This window comes from Festucalex cinctus, chromosome 21 (genome assembly GCF_051991245.1).
Source record: "Festucalex cinctus isolate MCC-2025b chromosome 21, RoL_Fcin_1.0, whole genome shotgun sequence".
In the NCBI taxonomy this organism is placed as follows: domain Eukaryota; kingdom Metazoa; phylum Chordata; class Actinopteri; order Syngnathiformes; family Syngnathidae; genus Festucalex; species Festucalex cinctus.
The window spans coordinates 9,124,087-9,146,986 of record NC_135431.1 but is presented as its reverse complement, the minus strand read 5'-3'; the positions used below and the strand labels follow the sequence as shown (position 1 = coordinate 9,146,986).

General features: G+C 40.2%; 2 protein-coding genes across 2 annotated transcripts; both read right to left on the bottom strand.

The window, feature by feature from the left end:
• Positions 1-6,326: 6,326 nt before the first annotated feature.
• epm2a (EPM2A glucan phosphatase, laforin) lies at positions 6,327-13,449 on the bottom strand. The gene is made up of 4 exons (XM_077510725.1): positions 13,105-13,449; positions 12,042-12,216; positions 8,238-8,482; positions 6,327-6,968 (listed from the first exon to the last, which is right to left on the bottom strand). Exons 1-4 carry the CDS (start codon positions 13,358-13,360, stop codon positions 6,691-6,693), a joined length of 954 nt encoding a protein of 317 aa, XP_077366851.1. The 5' UTR covers positions 13,361-13,449; the 3' UTR covers positions 6,327-6,690.
• A 1,849-nt stretch (positions 13,450-15,298) lies between these two features.
• Positions 15,299-22,275, bottom strand: LOC144010833 (polyunsaturated fatty acid lipoxygenase ALOX15B-like). The gene is made up of 14 exons (XM_077511337.1): positions 21,873-22,275; positions 19,732-19,936; positions 19,568-19,649; positions 19,379-19,498; positions 19,182-19,285; positions 18,920-19,092; positions 18,685-18,828; positions 18,390-18,593; positions 17,625-17,711; positions 17,359-17,525; positions 17,163-17,284; positions 16,985-17,085; positions 16,161-16,331; positions 15,299-16,061 (listed from the first exon to the last, which is right to left on the bottom strand). The coding sequence occupies exons 1-14, from the start codon at positions 22,017-22,019 to the stop codon at positions 15,882-15,884; spliced, it is 2,007 nt and encodes a 668-aa protein (XP_077367463.1). The 5' UTR covers positions 22,020-22,275; the 3' UTR covers positions 15,299-15,881.
• Positions 22,276-22,900: the final 625 nt, after the last annotated feature.

Sequence of the window (22,900 nt, the reverse complement as noted above, 5' to 3'; positions counted from 1 at the left end):
CTTTAAAAAGGAGGACAAACCAGCGCTCTGCTTAAGTTGCACAAGACGCAAGACACATCATTTGAAAATTAGGACTGTCCTGCCTAAATCAGGACACCTGGCCACCCTATCAGAAAGGCTTTCTCTGATAGCTTAAATGCTATCAAAAGCACTGACATACATTAAAATTTACAACCTAAATTCTAAATTATTTTGTTACTTGAAATTACTTAATCTTCTCGTCATATATTGCACAAAATGTGCCATTTCTAAACACTATTGCGTGTTTCTGCTAATGACACTTCCTCTTTATAATGGTATTTTATTTTTTTTTTTTTTTTAACTGTCTGCATTATCGCGACTGATATGCCTGTCAACTCTTTTAGACGCCTTTGCCATAGATGATGATGTCGTCTACAAGTATGAGTGAAACCAAGAAAGAAGTGCTGAGTCAGTAGAATTGTTTGTTAGCAAGCTAGCACTAGCTATAGCATGTAGTTGCTTTCGCCGCTGATGTTGGGAATGGGACAGGATTCTAAATTGGATTCTACATGTAATGAATGAATGAATGAATGGTCATCCCTGAAAAGGATGACCAGTCCTCATCAAATTTGTAGCATAAAGACAATACCAATGCCATAATTTGCATATTAGCACTTTTTTGTTTAAAATAAAAGTATGGAATGTTTCAAAAACTAGAGCCAATTCTGAAAAATCAATTTCTGTGAGAAAATCTGTGAGTAATTGTAATTGCTAGCCCGTCTATGGGGTTGGATCGTTTTTCTCCTAATCCTAATTTAATCACACACGTTGCCATTAGCCACTCTTGTCCAAACATTTTATTGTAAATGTAAATTCTGTCATCAAGCGGCAGAGCTGTTAAAAAAAACTTGGCGAGCAAGTCCTCCCTCTGATTCATTCCATGTCGTCGCTCGTGATTTACGAGTGCGCGGCCTCGTTCGGGCTAATGGCAGCCGCATGTCTGCTCATCCCCGCAAAAACACAGCAACTCCATCAATGGATTCGGCATTGGGAGACGGCGAAACGAAAGAATGAAAGAAAGCAAGCTTCTTAATGATATCGACGGGCCAGAACCCTTCACGCGTTGACACGCCTCGCTCCAGCGAGCAGGCGACTTTAAATTGGGAAAGAAAAAAGTGCTGAGAGGGCCTGTGTTCCAATTAAGCACGTGTGGTTTCACCGCCTAAAAAAAGTGATTTTAAAGTGTTACTGCTAGCTAGGATTGGACAAACCAAGTTGCAATTCTATCACGCATTTATTATATTTATATTAGAGGTGTCAAAATTAGTGCATTCATTTTGAGTTAATTTCAAGTTCCTTTAATGCCACTAATTATTTTAACGCACGATTAATGACCGCGCCTTACTTGGAAAGTAACAATTCCACTCGCAACGCAGGAGAGACATCCAGTCAAAATTTTAGCAATAATGCATTTATTAATAATGCATATATTTGTGGAGGCTGGGGTCAAGTTGCATTTTTGCAATTTTAAAAAATGTACAGAATTTCACAAGTTACTTCATGTTAAAGATTCGATTGCTATTATTATGAAAAGAAAAAAAAAATCACTGAACTGTCACCAATATCTTAAAAAATGCAATTATGCCATCTAGTGATAAAAAAATGACCAACACAAATCAATATCACACTTTTTTTTTTTCAGTATATCTTTATAATTTTAACTCATTTTTTAGGAATTATGAAATTGCTGTATCAATGACTAAAAGATGCAGCCATATTTCTATTAGTTTAACTTTTAACTTTTCTTCTTTTTTTTTGTTGAGTATGGAAACTTAAAAAAAATATTTTCTTGTTCATTCAGAACAAATAAAAGTTGTGATTAATCGTGAGTTAACTATTGAAGTCATGCGATTAACACATTCACTGCCATTGACGGAAGAAGACGTCAAATGATGCTTTTTTTTTGCTGGGCTGGCAGTGGATGTGTTAATTACGATTAAAAATTTTAATCGCCTGACACCCCTAATTTATATACGTTTTGTTTTGTCAGACTTGTCTTCTGGTACTGGACTGTAATCTTTTGATCATTTGGATCATTTAGCATCCATTGATGCAATCATTAGCACGTTAAGTGCGCTGTCAGTGTTGGCATCTGGCATGATTGATGAGTTCCACAAGTGGGGGACTGGATAGCTACTTTTCATGCATGGACGTCTTTCTCTATTCTCTGGAGCCTCGTCAACTTGATTACACATTAAAACAAATACACAAATGAGCTCTTTTCAGTCAAATTCAACTGTCCAGTCTTGTTTGGTTCTCGACGGCAGTGCGGTCCATAGTTGGAGCTTAATTCTTCAAAATTTAAAGGCTCTGATATGATTGTGAGGTATCGTCTCAGAAATCTGACATCCCTGCATTTATTTCATTCATTCATTCATTCATTCATTCATTTTTTAAGAAGCTATATCATTATGATTTTTTTAAAATCCCATTGAAATTAATGGAGATTTCATATACCGTTCCAGTCACCACAAAAATAAATAAATAAATAAATAAATGATAAAAAAAAAGGAATATTGCACTATAATGATCATGTATTTTATGATAAAAAATATTTAATAATTAAAAAAAATTCAAGCATGGGTGCAGTATAACCCAGACATATTTGTTGTTTTTCGCAGAGGATAAAGAATATATGCTTGAGTATTGTTATATTTACATGGGTTGTTTGTGTTCAAATAGTTCTTGCTTACAAAAAAACTCAAAATCTCTCACACATTTAAAAAAACAACATTCACACAGTACCTCTCATACACAACAAAAACAACTCACACTCTTTATGTGGCAATCTTTGTCACATTCACAACATTCCCAGGCAACGTCCCTCAGCGCCGTTCACCAGACAAAGCTTCTTTTTTTTTTTGTCTTTCCATCCAGCCATGCAACCACCCAATCCCTTAAACGTGTATTTTAAGCACAAATGTTCTTGTCATCCGGCAAGAGTTTTTTAAAAATCTATTTTTGGCCATAAGCGCACAATCTGTAAAATGTTTTATTCATGTAGGCTAAGCTATGTGAGCTGAGAGGAGTGAAAATGAAACCAGTGAGGACATGTCAAAAAGCAGTAAGGGTGCTGAAATATTGCAACAGGGAGCTATGAAATGAAACGATGAAGATGCGATGACAATTTGGGTATAATATATGGCATTTGCATGACTTTTTTTTTTTTTTTTTTTTTTTTTTTTTTTTTATATATATATATATGATATCCCCTTAGAGTAATTGCCTCCACCACTGAGAACCCGAGTACAAACCCTGCTTGGACCATGTTTTAGTACATTCAATGGTTTGATACCAACTGACTATCAGATCAGGAAATTGATTCGAATTTCACTGAACAACTATTAGCATTCAGCTTTCAGCATTCCCACATTCGCACTTGGTCTGGTTTCATTATGTACTTCAATTTAAGTATACCAGCTTCAGCTCTTCAGTCTGCCAAAATCGAATTTTCAACCCAATTTGCTGGGTCAAAAATAATGAACCCAACCTTGGGTAGAAGTAACCCAGTCTGCTAAATAACGACAGCTCCCAAGTGAGTGAGTTAGGAAAACATTACAGCCCAGCATGTTTTCGCGTGCCTCATAAGACTGTGGTTTGAATTTCAAAATAATATATATTAAAGTTAAGATTGGGGCACTGGCATAATGCATCCGTGAAAATGAAATGCATAATGGAAAGGCAAGCGGGGTGTTCATAATAAAAAAAATAAAAAATAACAGCACACACACATAAAAAGGACCACTCAGAGTAAAGTCAAAAGCCAATGATAAGGGAATTATTAGGATGCGTTTATGCGCAGCAGTAAACACTTTTCATATTCTGCACAGTCTGCAGAAGACACAGAGCGGCTGCATATATTAGTGCGGTCATTATTACTGTGCCCTGAGACAAAGGCGGCATGTAATTGAATATCATCCAGGCGCTGCCGCAAATTGACTTTACAATGACTGCAAACGCAAATGATGCATTCATGTTCAACTGGCCGGTGAAGTCGGTTAACCGATGTCTGCTACCGGACGATGTCTTCTGATCTTTTTAAAAAATTACACCAAATCTACCAAAATATAAGAACAGACTCTCCTTTCACCCGGAAAAAAAATAAATAACTCATTTGCTCCCAATAACGTGTATATATGGTTTTTTTTTTTTTTTTTTTTTTTTAACGTTTTAAGTGTCCCAAAGACGTATTTACACGTTTTTTTTTGTTTTTTTTATGCGAGAGCATACTGAAGGCTTTGATGCAGCCTCTCAACTGCAAAGAACGGTTGCAGAAATGGTAGTTATTACACAAACGGCCAGCAGGTGGCAGCAGAGCAAAGGAGATCAACCAGAGCCATGTAGAAAAAAAGCTAACTTACTTAGGATTTTAAATAGATTTGTGAAAACTGATGAAACTTAGCTGTCTTCTAATGCTAATTTCTGCAAAACGGAAAAAGAAACATACTTTTTTTTTTCCTGATGAAAGAAGAGACTTTAATCTTTCTTTTGATAGGTTCCATGCTTTTATAGCAATAGAACACAATATATGGTGGGCCTTGCAAAATCAGTCAAAATTCAGTAAAACAGCCGGGAGCGAACGGGAAACAGTGAAAATGGCTGGGAGTGAATGAGTTAATCTAATCACTAATTGTTAGCCCAACAATTGCGTTTTCCTTTGTTAGCATTAAGCTAATGGAGGCATTTTTCAGGCAAAGCTCTTTTTTTTTGTTGTTTAAGAAAAATATGCGTTTTTGTTTTGTGTTAAGTTTGACAGTAAACTTCCAGTGGGGGCGGCGGTAAACAGCTTGAAACCTCTTTTTTTATTTTTTTGGGGGGAATTCTTCACTATCTCTCAAACTGCTGCTCACTGTGAAGTGAGATGTCAATTCTCAAACCTGCGCTTGCAAGTCAAAAAAAAAAAAAAAAAAAAAAAGTCAGACTTTTGGATGATTTCTTCAGAGCTTTTCTCATCCACCTAGCCAATCACAAATGCCGCCATTTTATTTGTATCCAATTCCTCTTCATGTTGCCGAATAATGCCTGCGATGATATGAAATTGCTGGGATAAATCCTACCTCTTAGGTGGGTTCATGTGAGGGTGTCTTGTCTGTCTGTCTGTCTTCCTGCCTTGGAGCAAAGTCAAGAGTCATTGCAGGATTCTTTCTTAAGCACACTGACAAGACTGCCTTGAACCAAGCAAATGATATGACTTGCACTGAGAGACTCAAGAAAGCAGGGCTGTTTCAAGCAGCTGTGATGAATATAAATGTGCATGTGCATATTGTGTGACTTAAAAAAGTTTTTCCTCCTCAGTGACGAATGAGTGTATGGCTGCCGAAAGTTAACGTCACAGTGTCAGAAGAAACTTTAATGATCCTTAAATAAATACTCTTCATAGTGCACAAGGTAAAGCTATCAGCATTAGCGAACATTTTCCAGTTTAAGGTCCTTGTACTAGGACACCCTTTATTTACATTTATTTACATGCCGTCCATGTATGTCAGTATTTTTAGCCTGTTCCATCAATATGGATTCTTGCTCACATGCGTGACTCAAACCGCTCACCCATTCGCCCGCCTTCTGTATGCACGCATGAAAAAGTTATGCAAAGGAAGCCGCAATATGAGTGATGAGAAGTTCAGAATGTAACAGAATATTCCAGTAAGGACCGTGTGCATTCAAATTCTTTGGCAGGGATGTCGCTTTTGGAGGAGACGGGATCGAATAGCGTAACAATGAAATGTTATCAAGCTCAGTGAGCAATCTGGGCCAAAACTCTTTTCTCAATCTCTTAGGGAGGTACTTCTTGGATACTTTGTTGTGCTTGGCAAGGGGTGATTTTTTTTTTTTTTTTTTTTTTTTTTTGGAGAGGAGAAAAACAGAAAACAGGGATAATTGAAAATGGTGCATTTGCAACAGTGCAGCTTTCCCTGCCGTGGCTGTTAATGATGTCAACGGAGGTCTGGCTTTCTCAAAATGTCAAGTCAAATGGGTCCTCCAGGGAATTCCTGAATCCAGAATCTTTCTAATGCTGATACGTAACAACTTTATTGTGGGGAAAGCATTCCCACATATGATATTCAGATTTTTATTCTCCTTACTTTTTTGCCGATAAACAACTTCCACATAATACTTCCAATTTACACCGTTCAAAGTTCAACCTGCTTCAAAAATTCACGCATTCCGGGGGTATATATATATCGTCTTATTCCACGTTACTTACAGTACTCGCACAATCTGACGTTAAATATCAACTTTTCCCCATTCATTTTCAATGGGACTGACATTGAACTTTTGAACACTTTCCACGCCCATACAACCGATTATATTTTACCAGCTCTGTGATACTGCTCAGTTCTTTTTATTCATTTAAAACTTTGTAATTTTCACATAATTTATCTTTCAATTTGCTTCATAAGCGTTCGGCTTAGCATTCAGCTTTCAGCATTCCTACGCAATTTCTCCAGAAATTGCACTTAGCATAGTTAAATATCTCATCTGGTTCACACAGGACTTTTCCACACAAGAACAATGAGGCACTCTAAATTGGCCAAGCTAGCACGAAGCCCCTGTCTACATGCCGTGCGTGCACTCGTGGCTGACAATGAGGCACTCGAATAATGTAGGGATGGTGCATGCCGTGATCTTCCAACGTGTAATTCAAGATTGAAGTCAAATTCTCCATCTTCATGTTTCACATACGGATGATCGCAGCCGGCCAAACTTGCGAATGAAGTCTTCCTGAGCCCGCACTAAAGCCTCTTCGTCGATGTACACGACAGGCCGCCTGGCAGTCACCACGTACTGCACCTTCCTTAGGCTCCAGCCCAGAACGTACATGAGCAGGCCGCACACGGCAGCGGTCGAGCGGCCCACGCCGGCGTTACAGTGGACGTACACGGTGTGACCGTTCTCCAGGAGACCGTGAAGCAGGAATACAGCCTGGGGAAGCATCCGGATGCGACCTGCGCCAGAGAACAGGAAGATTCGGTAGTTGGTAGCATCGTCAAGTCCGTTGGTGAAATCGAGTAATGACGTTATTGCTCTTTGAAATTGTGACATACTTTTGAATCGGTTTTTAAGTCGAGGTGAAGTTTGTTATACGGTGGTTCGAGGGTTGATATTTTGTGAATTCTGCACTCTAAAGAGTCAAAAACGGACTGGACTACTTGGGCCAATAGATCAATTTTCTGAGTTGCTTTGCACAAAACAACCACACAAGAATTGTCATTTTGTATCAAACAACTCAAAAAAGTGGGTCATTTTGTACAAACAAAAAACAACTAATAAATAAAATTGTGTCGTTCTGTAGAAAAAGAAAAATCAAACAAACAAAATTGGGAGAATACTTTGGAAGAATTGCCCCAAGTTGTGGATTTGGTCCATTATTGACCATAATTGAGTTATTTCTGAGCCAACTGTTTTCAGAGTTAGGTTAAAAATAAGCCAATTTGGATTAATTTAAAAAAAAAAAAAAAGAAAGAAAAGAAAAGGGCTAATCCACTACTCGGTTCAATTTGGCCCATCTTCTGAGTTGTTTTGCTTTAAAAAGAAAGAAGAAAAAAAACAACAACTCATAAATGGTCATTTTGGATGAAACAACCAAAACAACTCGGGTCATTTTGTACCAACAAACAAATGAAATCAATGAATAAATAAAATTGGCTCATTTTGTCTAAAAAAAAACAAAAAAAACAAAACAAAACTGTGAGAATACATTGGACAAATTGATCTAAGTAGTGGATCGGTCCATTATTGACCCAATTTGGGTAAAAAAATGGAATAATCCACCCAAATTTCTGTGTTGTTTTGCACTAAACCCGATAAAATTGGTTTATTTGATTTGTACGAAACGACCCAATTTTTGAGGATATTTTTATTTATTTTTTTTAATCCAGAAAGAGGTCTTCTACAAACGGCAAGTACAGTAGTCCCCCCCCACCCCCCCAATCACTGGCTCCAAGTTGGACCTCCCGCTATTTTGTAGATTTACACTTATTTTATTTGAGACTGTAAAATTGAAAGAACAAAACAGGAATTTGAGCACAGTTTTTGTTGAACTGCCCAAAGCCAGCTGGGATGATGGGCTCCAGCACCCCAGCGACCCTTGAGGGGGGGGGGGGGGGGGTGTAACAGTCCTGCTAAATTGAATTTAAATAGGGTATTTCTATATTGCGATGGTTATGTTCCAGACCACCCCCGCCATGGAGGGCGGACTTCTGTACCTCACTTACCCTCGGTGCTCATATCGGGCGTGGGGATCCACACGTACACGAGGCCACAGTGGTTGTACAAATGCATCATGGTGTCTGGCGTCATCGCTTCGCCAAGGTTCTGTCTGCAGCCGTGGGAGTTGTTCATCACGTCCCCCTCTGTCTGGAAGTTCATTACTGCGCTGATGCCAAGGTCGTGCTTCATCTTGATAGTCACATGTTCCAGCAGTCGAGGACAGCTGCCCAGCCAAAGCCTTGGTAGCACCCTGGGAGCGACAACCAGGGATGCGGTCAATGAGTTTGAAAGTTGACTCTCCAAGAATACAGTGAACTCGCGCTATATCCTGATTTATCGTTCATGCCGCATATTGCAGATTTTGAAGTCATCATTTTTTTATGCGGGTTTCCAGTTTACAGGCAAGTCCACATTTAGATTTCAGCAATTTCAGTGTCGTACCACATTACTGTATAGCTGCAACATTCCAGGCAGCATTAAGGTCTACTGGAAAAGGTCCACTGTAATTAAACACTAACAAAAAGAAGACGAGGCCAAGAATTAACAACCTATCGCGCCACACACCGAGCAATGTGACCGAAATGGACCACCAGCTTGAGTGATTCTGAAGGCTGCATTGTATATAATACCCTAAAAAGTATGACAAGTTTAAATGTGTTAGTGTGTGGGAGTAGTTAATGTTCACTATATATTACATGTTTTCACCACGTGTGGGTCTGGAATGAATTCCCGAATTATATACTGTATTATGGAAAATAATTGCATGAAGGCTGAAGGCATTCCTATCTTTCTTCTGCCTATTAATTTGCCATGCATCTACTTCCACATAATTCATCCAATTTAGATCATTCCAATTACAACACTTTCCATAAATTCACGCCTTGCAGGCTGTTATTTTTCTCATTTCAAAAATTCTCTCTTTCCCCAACATTCAATATTTTCAACAAAGAAATTCCCCATTCATTCCCAATGGGACATTTAGCAGCATATGTTCACGTCGTTCCATTTTAAATTCAAAACATTCAGCATTTAATTCACCTTGAAAACAATTTTCAACTCCCCAAAAATTCCCATCAACCAAAAATTCAACATTTTAGACTAGACTAAGTGCAATTTCTGGAGAAATTGCGAGGGAATGCTGAAAGCTGAACGCCAATAGATGAATGCTAAGATTTGAATGCACGTGGAATGCTTATGAAGTAAATTAAGAGATAAATTATGAACTTATGACCTCCTGGTTACTGGACAATGCACTTTACAACTGTGCCACCGAGCAGTGTAAGACACCTGGTAATGATGATAAGTTATATGTATGGAAATGGGCGTGGAAAGTGATAATTAGAAAAAGTTCAATGTCTGTCCCATTGAAAATGAATGGAAAAAACGAGTTAAATTGTGCAAATACTGTAAGTAATGTGGAATCATATGATATATACCCCGGGAAGCGTGAATTTTTTAAGCTAGTTGAAATTTGAACAGTGTAACTCGGATGTATCACTTGGGAGTTGTTCAACATTATCTATATTTCTTCATTCTGCATTCACACACAATTTCTCCAAAATTGCAAAAGTTTATAAATATGATCAGGTAATCAACAGTAATTGTAGATAAAAGTAGACATGACAGAAAGTCAGAATCCCTTTCATTCATTTAAACTGTAATAAATCCTAATATAATAATTCTAAATGACTGCACAACCTCCGGCCACCTGTTCTCTGAATATTAGCATGAAGGATGAAATTTCAACTGGAACACAAACTGTTGAGATACTGCAGAGGTGAGTGTATGATCCATGGGGCTAGCCGAACGCAAGGTCATTTAACACATTCACTGCCAGTCCTGTAAAAGCTTTGACATTGACGACTTTTTCCGTCAATGGCAGTGAATGAGTTAAAAAGCCATTATTCGTCGAGCTGCAAGGGTGCGAAGCTTCCCTCTTGACTCACAACACGCGGGTCCTTGACATAAGCCTTGCAAGGTCCTCGGGCGCAAATTAACAGCTAATAGCATCAGGCTGGTCTGCGTTTCCTTCCAAGTTAATGTGCTAAGATGCACGCGGCCTGCGGGCTGAACCAGCAGCAACAATTTCATTACGATCTTGTGACCAGCAATGAAGCTCACGCAAGGAAATTTCTTGTAGTGGTCAAATTAAATTTTCACATTTTTTTGATTGAATTGTATTAATTGATTCCCGATGTTTGAGTTTTTCTGTTCGTATATGGGGATGTTAGATTTATTTATTTTATTTTATTTTTTTATATGTCCAATCAAATTTCAGCCTCTGTTGCCATGTGCGTTTAATCTGCCCTTGGCCTTCAGAATCCCCAAAGCTAACCCTTGTAACGAATTAGCAATGGGACTATTCTTTAACCAATTAGATTTCAAATTCACAGTGCTGAGCTGACCCTTGATGACATCAGCATTTTTCCCGCAATTATTATCATTTTTTTTTTACAGCCATACACCAAACTTTATTTTGGTTGACTTTCTTTGTGACCCATAGAGACGAGAGCGAAGTTTGTTGTGACAAATTTCGGGTCGTTTCAGGACGAAGAGGTTAGAATCATCTCGCGTTACATTTCTGACAGCAAACTATTACAAGAAAATTGAAAAGGTTCAAGGTTCAAATTGAGGTCATAAGAGGCTAAAGAGGGCAACTGAGGCTTTTTGTTGGGAGTTAAAAAAAAAAAACTTCCATGCTGTCAAGTACCACAGATGAAGTGTCAGCTATGACAGATTTGTACTACGAGAAAATTGTCGACTTCAACCAGCCGTAAAAAAAATAAATAAAAAAAAAATAAAAAAAATGTTCCAAATGACTTTCCTCAGTGCAGCTGGTTGAGTTGATTGCAACTGGTCTCACATTACTGCGGTGCAGATGAAGCCAGCAGCAATTAGCTTAACATTAAAAACATAAAAATCATGGAGTTACAACTTGCCTGACTTCATCCAAGGACCATGAAATCCTCCCCGGGCACTCAAAACATTTTGTAGCTTTACTCGGGGATATTCACCAGATAAATTATTCGATGGGTGCTCAGGTTGCCTAGTAACCATGAGTGATCCTTTTACCGAAATGTAAAACGGTTTCAATAGACTCGCGAGGATTTCTCTCGTGAGCGGCTAAGAGGAGTAAAACTGTAGAACTTGCTCTGTTTTGTTTGATAATGTGTTGGAAGTCTCCAAACAATAACCGAAGAATTTGCATCGCAAGTCTTCACTTGGCACCGAGCAACTACTGTGAACTGAGGGAAGTTGAGATTCACTATAGTCATTAACTCATTCACTCCCAGCCATTTTCCCTGAAGCAAACCCCCTTCACTCTCTGCTGTTTTGCTGGATTTTGACTGATTTGGATTTGATTCATCAGGTAAAAAAAAAGTATATTTCTATCTGTTTCCGTTTTGCAGCAATTAGCATTAGAATATAGCTCAGTTTCATTATTTTCAGTTTCACAAATCTGTTTCAAACTGTGGGGAAAAACAGCTTGTTGCAACATGGCCCTGGTTAATCTCTTAAGACTCTGTTGCCACCTGCTGGCCGCTTTTGTAATAACTACCATTGCTTTAACCATTCTTTAGTTTAGAGGCTACATCCGAGACTTCTGTATGCTCTAGCATAAAAAACAAACGTATAAATATGTCTTTGGGACACTGGTGATATTTTAAAAAGAACGTATTTATACGTCATTGGGAGCAAATGAGTTAAATCAGAATTTAGCACATGGCTTTGCTGTGTCTATCTTGTTGTGTCACAGCAAAAAAGTTAACGAGTTGAATTTGCTTGATGGACGCCGTTTATTGTATCACCTGGAGAAGTGCATGGCATTCTGACCAGCCACGCTAAAGTAGAAGTTGGTGGTGTGTTTCATCTCGTCCGTGTGGCCCGTCTCTTCGATCCAGTGGCCGATCGGGTGGCAGTAGACGCCGTCCACCATGTTCTGTTTGTCATAGGTGCATGTTCTGTCGTGGTGGGGACCGTTGCCTGCAGACAATGAAATATTATTGTGGGACCTTTTTTTTTTTTTTTTTTTAAAGTTTGTGACGCTTTTATAGACGTTAAGAATAAATCAGATTTTTTTATTATTATTATTATTTTATTTTGGTTTTTTTAAATTATATATTTCTATTATATTTCTATGCCCTGGGATTGGCTGGCAACCAGTTCAAGGTATACTCTGCCTACTGCCCGTAGCCAGCTGAGATAGGCTCCAGCACCCCCCGCGACCTTTGTGAGGAACAAGCGGTTCATAAAATGGATGGATGGATTATATTTCTATGTGTACTGGCCCAAACCTATTGTTCGCCATGACGTCGGCCAGAGGCTAAGCTGCGCTTCATTTGTTTACGGAATAAACTTGGCTAGAGTGCCACGTTGTTGGACTTCCTTTCGCTACATTATCTGTGTGGGAACCACCGGGAGTGGAAATCAAAACACATACATGCCACTTTAATGGCTTAACCTTAATAGGTGAACTTTGACCTTGTGTACATTTTTAAGACTTATGTTCAACTCTTCAGTTTCAGTACTTAAACCCCCCCCCCCCCCCCCCCCCCGCACCCCCCAGCTTATGGACCAAATACATTTCCGGGTTCCATCAGAATTAGTATTTTAACATTCCCTTTCATCACACTGATCAATCAATTCGGGCCACAGTTTTGTTCCATTCATTGACATAAAGGTACTGAACACAATGACAGCGTAACTCAATTCAGTGTTAAGACTCTGCTGCCATCGTGCGGACAAATGCGGAATTACATCATGTCAACACCAAAAAAAATAATAAGTGAGTTTTTAGGTCCTTCCTCCCCCCAATAATAATAAATTGCACATATTATACATATTAATTAAGTTTATATACATGACGTGTACCTTCCCAAACATAATCGCCGTCCGTTCTCCGGATGAACTTGAACCACAGGGTGTCCTTAAAAGGCTCCCGCAGCCGCACGTCGCCGAGCCACAGACACGGTTCCCGGGTCGACACCGAGCTCCGACACGCTCTCATCCGAACCGCTTTGCTCGGGTCCCATTTGCCCATTTCCTCGCGCGAGCCCAAAATAAACAGCTCGACATGCGGCGAGTCCGGAGTGACGATGACGCCGAATCGGAACAACATGCTCGACATGTCCTCATTTATAACGTAGTCGTGGTTGCGCCTGCACCTCTTAAAATAAACATTATATTTAGAACACGAAGCGTGTTGACGGAAGTGAAGATGAGCTAAACAGAGCAAGAAGCAACGAACAGTAGCGCGCTCTACTGGTGTCATTTGGAACTACACCAGTCTATACGCCACTAAAATTTAAATACAACTCTATTCGACAAGTGTACTATACTGTATTTAAAAAATATTTAAGACACTAATTTTATACACGGGTTTTACACATTTGATTTTGTGATTCTTTTGCATAACAGTAACTATCTATAGGCCTACATATATTATGGCATACTTCATATGATCCATTTTTTTGTGCTTAACTAAAACAAGGTTGAAAAAAACGAGTGATTCAAAGACGAGGGATTCAACACAGCAATCCACTTTTTTTTTTTTTTTTTTTTTTTTTTTTTTACTTTTACAACCACAAGCCCTACTTTTATATTATATGTCAGCTTATTACAAGTGTTAAAATGTCATGAAGATTAAATCAAGGTCACCAGGGTTTTCCTGTTCTCCTATAGTGAATTCAGGCTATATGTAGATTGCATATATTTAATGTGCCACGACACCACCCAAATCACTTGACAGAAAGCCGTTTTGAGCAGATACAACATTTCATATCCAGCAATCCAGGGCCATGAACTCTGCTCTCACTAATAAGACAATTCAATACACTAGTTGAACAACTGTTTTAACATGAAAATTATGCTGAATGTCATTTGCATAATAGACTATATAGGATAATCAGCAAAAAATAGAATTTGCATAGTTTTTGTTGGTCAAAATGTCATACATTTAACTTTTAGAGAAGGATACTTTTGGCAAACATATACGGGCCACATTTTACCAAGTGAGTTATCGTGACATCCCTACTACAGATCATATAAAACATTTAACTCGATGTCAGCTACACCTTGTAAATTGGATGAATGACAGAAGTTGCGAAGAAGTGAGAAAGTGAGCGTTCTTAAGGTGCGAGATTGCCTGGCGAGTCGTCATATTTGCGTTTTTGACGATGATCTTGGCTAGAAGCCAATCCGTCGGCGAGTCACTAGGGAGGAAAATTGGGTTCTCGTTTGAGGGATGTTGATGTACCTGCCACAACCTTAGTGAAAAATGTTGAAACACTGATTCAGCAACCATTGACTAGTGGTGCTATTACACTGTGAATCGCAATCGGCAGCAGTTTTTTCCTCAGTGTTCAGTTACAACAAACAGAGAGGAGCAGTCTTTCCCCATGATAAGCTTTCCCGGGTATTTCACTCAGTCTTCTGGTCATAGAGGAAAATATTCCCTTTCTGTGTGACAGGGAGGTGTTAACAGTACATCGAATGTTTGCCAGGCATTTACGCAAATATGGGCGAGAACCGCCATTTTCAATAGGCAAAAAGCATGCAGATGGAATGTATGAAAAACAAGTCGCAACGTAGCATTCCCGTTTGTTTTGTCGAGGACAAATGGTTCCAAACTCAACCTTTGGCTTGCGTGTCTTCTTCTGGAACAGGTTCAATAATCTTCAATGACAATGTGACACGTCTTTACAGTAGAAATCTTTATAAACTAGTGACGGGACTTATCGTTCGTTGATGGGAGCCGTTCAATCGGGTACCGTTCACTTAAAAGAGCCGTTCAAAGCTGTCTCTTTTATACTTTTTAGCATTATTTTGAATCATCAATGCTTTACTCATAAAATCAACACTGAGGTTAGGTATACATCGCAATTCATGTCATAGCTAGTGTACAGTATACTTTAAGTGTATCGGAGTTAGTTGAACGGCTCTTTATAAAGACTCGGTTCCCATCGTTCACATTGAAGAGCCGTTCAAAAGACTCGATTCGTTTGTGAATGTCACATCACTATTACGAACCTTTTGTCTGCCAAATTAAAACACATTACAATGCAAGTGTCTGGTGGAGCTTTAATTGTGTACTCAAAATGGCCCAAACAACAAATAAGATCAGCAGGTCAATCTCTAGACTTAAATCCAATACAGTATGAATTTTGCCTGCTAGGCTAGTATGAGAATAACCCCCAGAACAAACAACCAATGAAGACTGTGGTGAAGTAATCGTCTATTTCATGTGAGCAGGAACAGTATTGTAGTAGTTATACATCAGCTGGCCACTTTTAGGTGAACCACACCAGAGTGTGGTTTTACAACTGTGTTCATAACAAACAGTAGATTAGTGTTTCCTCAACCTTTTATTGAACCAAGGTACATATTGTACAATTAAAATAAAAAATAAAAAACCTCACGGCACACCACCAAACAAAAACGTCACCAAAAGTTTACAGTATCTAGTAAAATAATGATCTTGACTCACAAATGTAGTTATTCTGCTGTATGAATGGCAAGAGTCACATTGCCAAGTTACTGGCTAAGCCATTGTTTAATGATAACCATACCAACACCAACTTATAATGAAAATTAAACAACACCTACTACCATGCAAAGCAGGTGTTTGTCATCCATTAAGAAGCCCTATTTTACTTAATAATACTGCTGTCCAGTTGACTCGGGTCCAAATATGTGTACGGAACTACAATCTTTCCATTTCGGGCCTTGATGTCTTCGCTAAGTCTTGATAACTGTGCTTGAAACTCCTTCATCATCCGCTTGACTTCAGGCTCTTGGAATCGTTCGTAAGGATACGAACCTAGGGGCACCTGCGAGTATTACAAATCAGAAAGTCGCATCAACCTCATTTTCAAAACCTTGAGATGAGCTCATGGCTTTCTTTGACAAGTTACCGATGCGCAACTTACGGAATCTGAGTAGTTCAGTGTGAGCACATATAGAACGCTTGCCGTCTTGACCGTCTCGTCAATGTTTGGGAGTGTCTCCAAAATGGTCTTCATGCTGGACTGTCCTTTAGCGGTTGGAGAGGGCTTGCGCAACAGTAAGGAACCGTTGGGGATGAACATCTGGTAGTCAAACTAAAGCATCAAAAGATTCACTTTAGAATTCGCACTGTGTTACGGTTTGTCCTTGGTATCCATATGTCAAACTCGAGGTCTTGTCCATAGAAGATGTACAGAAAGACTTTTTGAGTCTAATATTAACTCATTCACTCCCAGCCATTTACACTGAAGCAACCCCCTCGCTCCCGGCTGTTTTACTGGCTTTTGACTAATTTTGCAAGGCCCACAGAATCTTGTGTTCTGTTTCTATAAAAACATGGAACCTACCAAAAGAAAGATTAGTCTCTCTTTTTTTCCATCAGGAAAAAAAAAAAGTATGTTTCTGTTTCCGTTTTGGAGCAATTAACATTAGAATATAGCTTAAGTTTCATCATTATTCACAAATATGTTTAAAACAGTGGGGAAAGGAGCTTGTTGCAACATGGCCCTGGCTGATCTCTTATACTCTGCTTCCACATGCTGGCCATTTGTTGTAAGAACTACCATTGCTCTAAGTCACCTCTTCATGTTAGAAGGTGCATCAACGCCTTCTGTATGCTCTAGCATAAAACAAAACAAAACAAAAATAAAAACAGTATAAATATGTTTTTGGGAGTGCAGGACAAAGTATTAAAAAAACAAACTTATTTACACATTTTTGGGTTTGAATGAGTTCACTGTTGTCTCACCTGTCCGTTATTGACAGCAGCATGCTGAGCTGAAACGGTGAAGATCACCATGGTTATAAACTTGACCACTTGTTCAACACTTTGGAAGGCTTCTGGACATCCTGTGACATACATTAAGAAAAATAGTGTAGTTGCAATGCACAGACTTTGTGTAGACAAATTCAATATAGTTTTATACCTGAGGATTTACTCCCTAAAAAGCAGCGAGTGAATATCTCATTGATCCACCCTTGTAGCTCAGAGTCTTTGACGATGTCGTTGTTTGAACGATAGTAGTGTCCAACTACAGCCTTCACAAATCTGTCGAGTAAAAACAATTCACAATCTCTCTCTTGGATGGCTTCAATCCGCTTCTGTCAATTAGAAATAACAACCTGTGTATGACATCCCAAAGTTTAAGGCCATCATCTCTGTAGTAGAAGTTGGGGATGGCCTCGAGTCCTCGATCGCGAATGTCTTCCGGGATGCAGAGTGAGCTGTATGTGAGCTCAGCATGCGCCTGCATCATTAGCTCTAAAGTACCATCAACTCCAAGTGAACTCTGCAGTAGAAGACACAGATGGCTGGAGTCAGATGTGGGAAAAACGAGAAAGAAAATAACTGGGTTACAATGATTGGTCAGATTCGACAGCAGTCCTACCATTGTAAACGACCCAGAAGGTCCGAAAAGAATTTCACGGGCCTGAGCATTGACATGTAGAATCCACCGGAAGTGAGGGATCAGCAACTATACCGAAAGGGAAGAATGCCCCAGTTATTGTTCAAAATGATTGTTCATCCATCCATCTTCTATCGCTTATCCGAGGTCGGGTCGCGGGGGCAGCAGCTTTAGGAGGGAAACCCAGACTTCCCTCTCCCCAGCCGCTTCAACCAGGTCCTCTGGCGGGATCCCAAGGCGTTCCAAGGCCAGCCGAGAGACATAGTCTCTCCAGCGTAGTCCCCGGGGCCTCCTGCCGGTGGGACATGCCCGGAACACCTCCCCAGAGAGGCGTCCAGGAGGCATCCGAACCAGATGCCCGAGCCACCTCAGCTGGCTCCTCTCAACGCGGAGGAGCAGCGGCTCGACTCGGAGTCCCTCCCGGATGACCGAGCTTCTCACCCTATCTCTTAAGGGAGAGCCCGGACACCCTGCGGAGGAAACTCATTTCGGCCGCTTGTATCCGGGATCTCGTTCTTTCGGTCACGACCCACAGCTCGTGACCACAGGTGAGGGTGGGAACGTAAGATCGACCGGTAAATCGAGAGCTTTGCCTTTTGGCTCAGCTCCTTCTTCACCACGACGGACCGATTACAGAGTCCGCATCACTGCAGACGCTGCATGTCGATCTCTCGCTCCATCCTACCCTCACTCGTGAACAAGACCCCAAGATACTTGAACTCAACTTCAAGTAAATGCGAACTATACCTTGTAAATGGGGTGAATTAGAGGGAAGTTTCGAAGAAGGCTCATGGCCCAGGTCTCGGAGAGAAAGTGAGTGTTCTTAAGGTGGGAGATTGCCTGGTGACTCATCATATTGGCATTTTTGACGATGATCTTGGCTAGAAGCCAATCCGTCTCAGAGTCGCTAGGCAGGAAAATCGGGTTTTTCTCTGAGGGTTGTTGATGCACCTATACCAAAACATTGGAGAACATGGTGAAAAACTTACTTTTTGACAATCAATTATCAATCAGCCAGTGGTACTATTACACTGTGGAATACCTGTATTGCAATTGGTATCAATTTTTTCTCAGGATTCAGGTACAGCAGACAGAGAGGAGCAGGCACTTGCAGTTTTTCCCCGTGATAAACTCTCCCGGGTATTCCGCTCAAAAGCTTCTGGTCATAGAGGAACATGTTGCCTCTCTGTGTGACAGTAAGATGTTAAATCCTATTGAATGTTTTGGGATATCTGCTGGGCATAATCAACGTAAGTGACGCGTCGTACAGCAAATACCTTAAATTCGTTGTGCAGCGGCATACCGATCTCTAGGTATGGCTTCACCATTTCCTCGGTGACTGGGAAGTTTGGAGGAAGTTTGGAACAACGTCTTATCAAACAGGGGTTAACGCCATTCAAAAACTGGGACCCATAAAAGTCATCTTCTTTCCAGTGCTCACCAAGATACTCTAAACGGTAAATGAAGGGAATTTCCAAAACGAATTACAGTAACCGACTCGGAATATATTTACGAAGAGCTCCGAACTTTCGAACCTACCTGATATCTCTGTCTTTCTATAACTGAAGATTGTTTTCATGTCTTCAATTGTTTGCCAGCTTTCTTCAGATCCAAGCAAGCCCTTCCACTTGAGTTCTAAGCCCCTAAAGTGCAACAGGATTGAAATGCTTTCACGGCACGAGTCACAACTTATTGCCACAAAGCTGGGGCGCCATGTTAAATCTTCACAAACTTACCCCGAAGATAAGGCTGACTGAAATTCTTCAAGTCTGGACTTTGACATGCGGATTTCAGCAGGGACGTTTAATGTCGTAAATTTGCTGTGGTCAGGAAGTCTCGCGTTGCTCGAGGCCCATCTGGCACGGATAGCGTGATTTAGACCACCTTGAAATGACGTCACGCGTGGATCTTTTGGTGGAACTTACTGAAAGGTGCTCTTTTTAAATGCCAGCTCATTTTTGCGGTGCTCAATCAACAACGGGTGGTCGTCTTCAAAAGCCTTCATGGCTAAAAACACAAAACACGATTAACGTATAACACAAACTAAGGAAACTGATCATATAGTTTTCATGAGAATAGGAACCCAAACCTTTTCCTCCTCGCAGCTCCACCACATCATTATTGGAAAGCCATTGATAACACGGGAAAAGAAGTGTCTCTCCTTCTGGGGTGGTCACTGCTATTTTCGAGCAGAACCACTCGTCGTCAATGAGGAAGAAACTTGGATTTTTCTCTACCTTCACCAGCAGAAGTTTCCCCAGAGATGCGCTGGTTTTGATGGTGTACGTGTCACTCTAGAATGTAAGACATGAGAGCAACAATTATTTATAGTGTGTATATATACACACCAGTGATACCTAACAAATTCACAACGGTCATGTGTGGATGAAAAAATTAAATTAAATTAAAATTAAAATCGCTGACGCGGATTCTGGAGCTTAGTTTCATTCAAGTCTGTACAGCAACAAACGTGCTCAGTGCTGCCTGGCATTCGGTGCGCAGTATTGTATGAAGAAAATACTGTTAACATGATGAATGTATTTCTGATTTGAAGGTACGTTTATTAGTTTTTAAATGTGTTAATGGTCTTGGCCCATCTTATTTATCCGACTTGCTTTTACCCTATTACCCCTCGCGGCTCCTGAAGTCCTCTGGCAGGGGCCTTTTAACTCATTCACTCCCAGCCGTTTTCACAGAAGCAATCCCGTTCGCTCCCGGCTGTTTTACTGAATTTTGACTGATTTTGCAAGGCCCACAGAAAATTGTGTAAAATTGCTATAAAAGCGTGGAACATATCAAATTTGCATTAGAAGAGAGCTAAGTTTCATCAGTTTTCACAAATCTATTTAAAACTGTAAGTAATTGAGCTTTTTTTTTCTAGATGACCCTGGTTGATCTCCTTTGCTCTGCTGCCACCTGATGGCCGTTTGTGTAATAACTACCATTTCTGCAACCGTTTTTTGCAGTTGAGAGGGTGCATCAAAGCCTTCTGTATGCTCTAGCAAAAAAAACGTATAAATACGTCTTTGGGACACCTAAAACATAAAAAAAACGTATTTACACGTTATTTGGAGCAAATGAGTTAACTGTTACTAAGGTGAGGCCCAAGACACACGGTGAAGCTGCATTGAGCCACGATGGTCCTCACCTATGGAATAGCCTGCCGGAGGGCATCAGGTCCGCAGAGACTATTGATGTTTTTAAGAGGAGGCTCACTCACTTTTTAGTTTGGCATTTCATTGATCTCTTTTCTTTTTAACCCCTTGTATTTATTTAGCTATTTTAACTTATATTGTCTTAGTATTTATTTCCTAGTGTTTAACTGTTTTGGTTTAGTGTTTAAATGTTTTTATTTGGTAGTTACTAAGTTTTTAGCTCCAGTGTTTTCTCATGGGGGAGCCTCTCCAAACTGTGAAGGATAGCTGTTTTTCGCCTGCGGGCGGGCGGTTCTTCCGGGGGCCCCTTGGCCCCGGGGGGCTGTGGCTCGCTTAAGTCTGTTTTAGAGTGGGCGGCGGTCACTGTAGGTCGGCGGTCTCTGGGATGGCATTCCTCCCTGTGTTGGTTGGCTGTCATTCCTCTCAGTGTGGATGAAGTCCTCCTGGGTGCCTTTCCTGACAGGGTTCTTCTGTGCCCCGTCATGTTGTGGTTTGCGTGTGTATTGATATGGCTTTTTCTTATTGTATTATGGATGCATTAATTGTTCAGCACTTGGAGTTGCATTTGAATGTATGAGAGGTGCTATGTAAATAAAGTTTGACTGATTGATTCATGTTTCATCTGGAGAAAAAAAAGTCAACCGTAACATGAGAAATGAGGGAGCCCATCAGAACGTGACAGGTCAGGAAGGGAAAGTATGAACAGTAGGGTGGGGCCATGAGGTGTGTCAGAATATGGCTCCAGGATGCCATAGACTGTAGTCTTCAAATGTCATTGTTCATTGTCATTGAAAGATACTGTACATTACCGTACAACTGAGCCTTTGCTATCTTCCACGGTCTCACACATACTTCGCATGCTTCATTCTTGGATCATATAGCTGACTATCCAAAAAGCTCCAGTTTTGTCTCATTTGTCCACCTAAGGACATTCTCCCAGAAAATTTGCATATCTATGCATTTCAGTAAATTCCAGTCTCATCAGATTCAAGTTATTTTAGTGACCATGTGGTTTGTGCCTACAAGTGTACAGTACATGCACAAAATGTACAACGTTTCAGATTGCCCGACTCACCGTCCCAGTCTTAAAGTCAATGCCCCAGTTATCCAAGTCCGTTTTGTCGCTCTGCCCTTCACTTCCGAACAAGGTGACCAGTATGTGGTCAAATGTACCCGCATAGTCCCTTCCGCCAGTTGTTACTTCCAGTTTGTATTCTGCCATGGCTGTTCAGTAGCAACTGTTGCAGGATGTCTTCAAAGCTGACTTGTAAAATATTTTTAGGTGTTTTTTCCAGTTTCCAGTTGTCTTCGAAACCTTGCGACTTTCCTTTTAGCGTCTGCGTCCTTCAGCTGCAAAAACTAGAATGACAAGAGGCAGTAAACTTAATACTTATGTGAGGATTTTTTTTATGTCCAAATAAGGTGATAGTATATGCCTTCAACCAGCCAAGAGAACCATGTGATCTGTTTACATGTCAGCAAATTCAAGTTGCCACATGCCAAGACGACATGCAATCAGCCCTCAGGTGCAGCTGTGTTCGTACATGACAAACTTGTTCAACCTGTTAGATCAATCCATCTGTTGGTTGATTTTGGGTGAGGGGGGCAGACTGCACACTAGATTCGTTGTCTGTCACAAAAAGGTAAACTTACGCTCATACTCACCTGAAGGCTTATTTGTTTTCCACTGGGACAGGCCAGAGGATATTTTGTTGAATTAATGGTCATTGGTCCACATTAGCAGTTTGTTGGCTAAAAGGTATTCATTTATTTTTTGATGGATGACGTGTCAACTGAAGACCCAGCGCACAACATTTACATTGTCCACTTTTTACCTCACCAATCAACCACTTGGGAAAACGTGCAACCATGCTGAGTGAGTGCATCTCTGCACGACCTGAAACATATTACCGCAATGTACATATTGAAGTGTTGATGCAGTTTGCATAAGTTCTGCCTTGAAACCTGTTACAATGATCTGACAGCCCAAGTTAGCCTACCAAAGACTTTGAACATTGTTTAGCATCACAACAGTGTAAATTTTAGAAATACTTGTTTAATGGTGTAGGTAAAATCCTTAAAGATTATTAGCCGACAAGTGAA

Bases quoted from the DNA above. Each gene is read 5' to 3' on its own strand.
- LOC144010833 (XM_077511337.1), bottom strand. From the start codon at position 22,019: ATGGCAGAATACAAACTGGAAGTAACAACTGGCGGAAGGGACTATGCG. The intron at 17,526-17,624 runs GTAGGACTGCTG...CTTCTACTGCAG, and splicing joins CTTCTGGGTCGTTTACAATG to AGTTCACTTGGAGTTGATGG. The intron at 16,062-16,160 runs GTAAGTTGCGCA...TAATACTCGCAG, and splicing joins CACTGAACTACTCAGATTCC to GTGCCCCTAGGTTCGTATCC.
- epm2a (XM_077510725.1), bottom strand. From the start codon at position 13,360: ATGTCGAGCATGTTGTTCCGATTCGGCGTCATCGTCACTCCGGACTCG. The intron at 12,217-13,104 runs GTACACGTCATG...CATTGTCTGCAG, and splicing joins CGGCGATTATGTTTGGGAAG to GCAACGGTCCCCACCACGAC. The intron at 6,969-8,237 runs GTAAGTGAGGTA...TCTCTGGCGCAG, and splicing joins GCCCGATATGAGCACCGAGG to GTCGCATCCGGATGCTTCCC.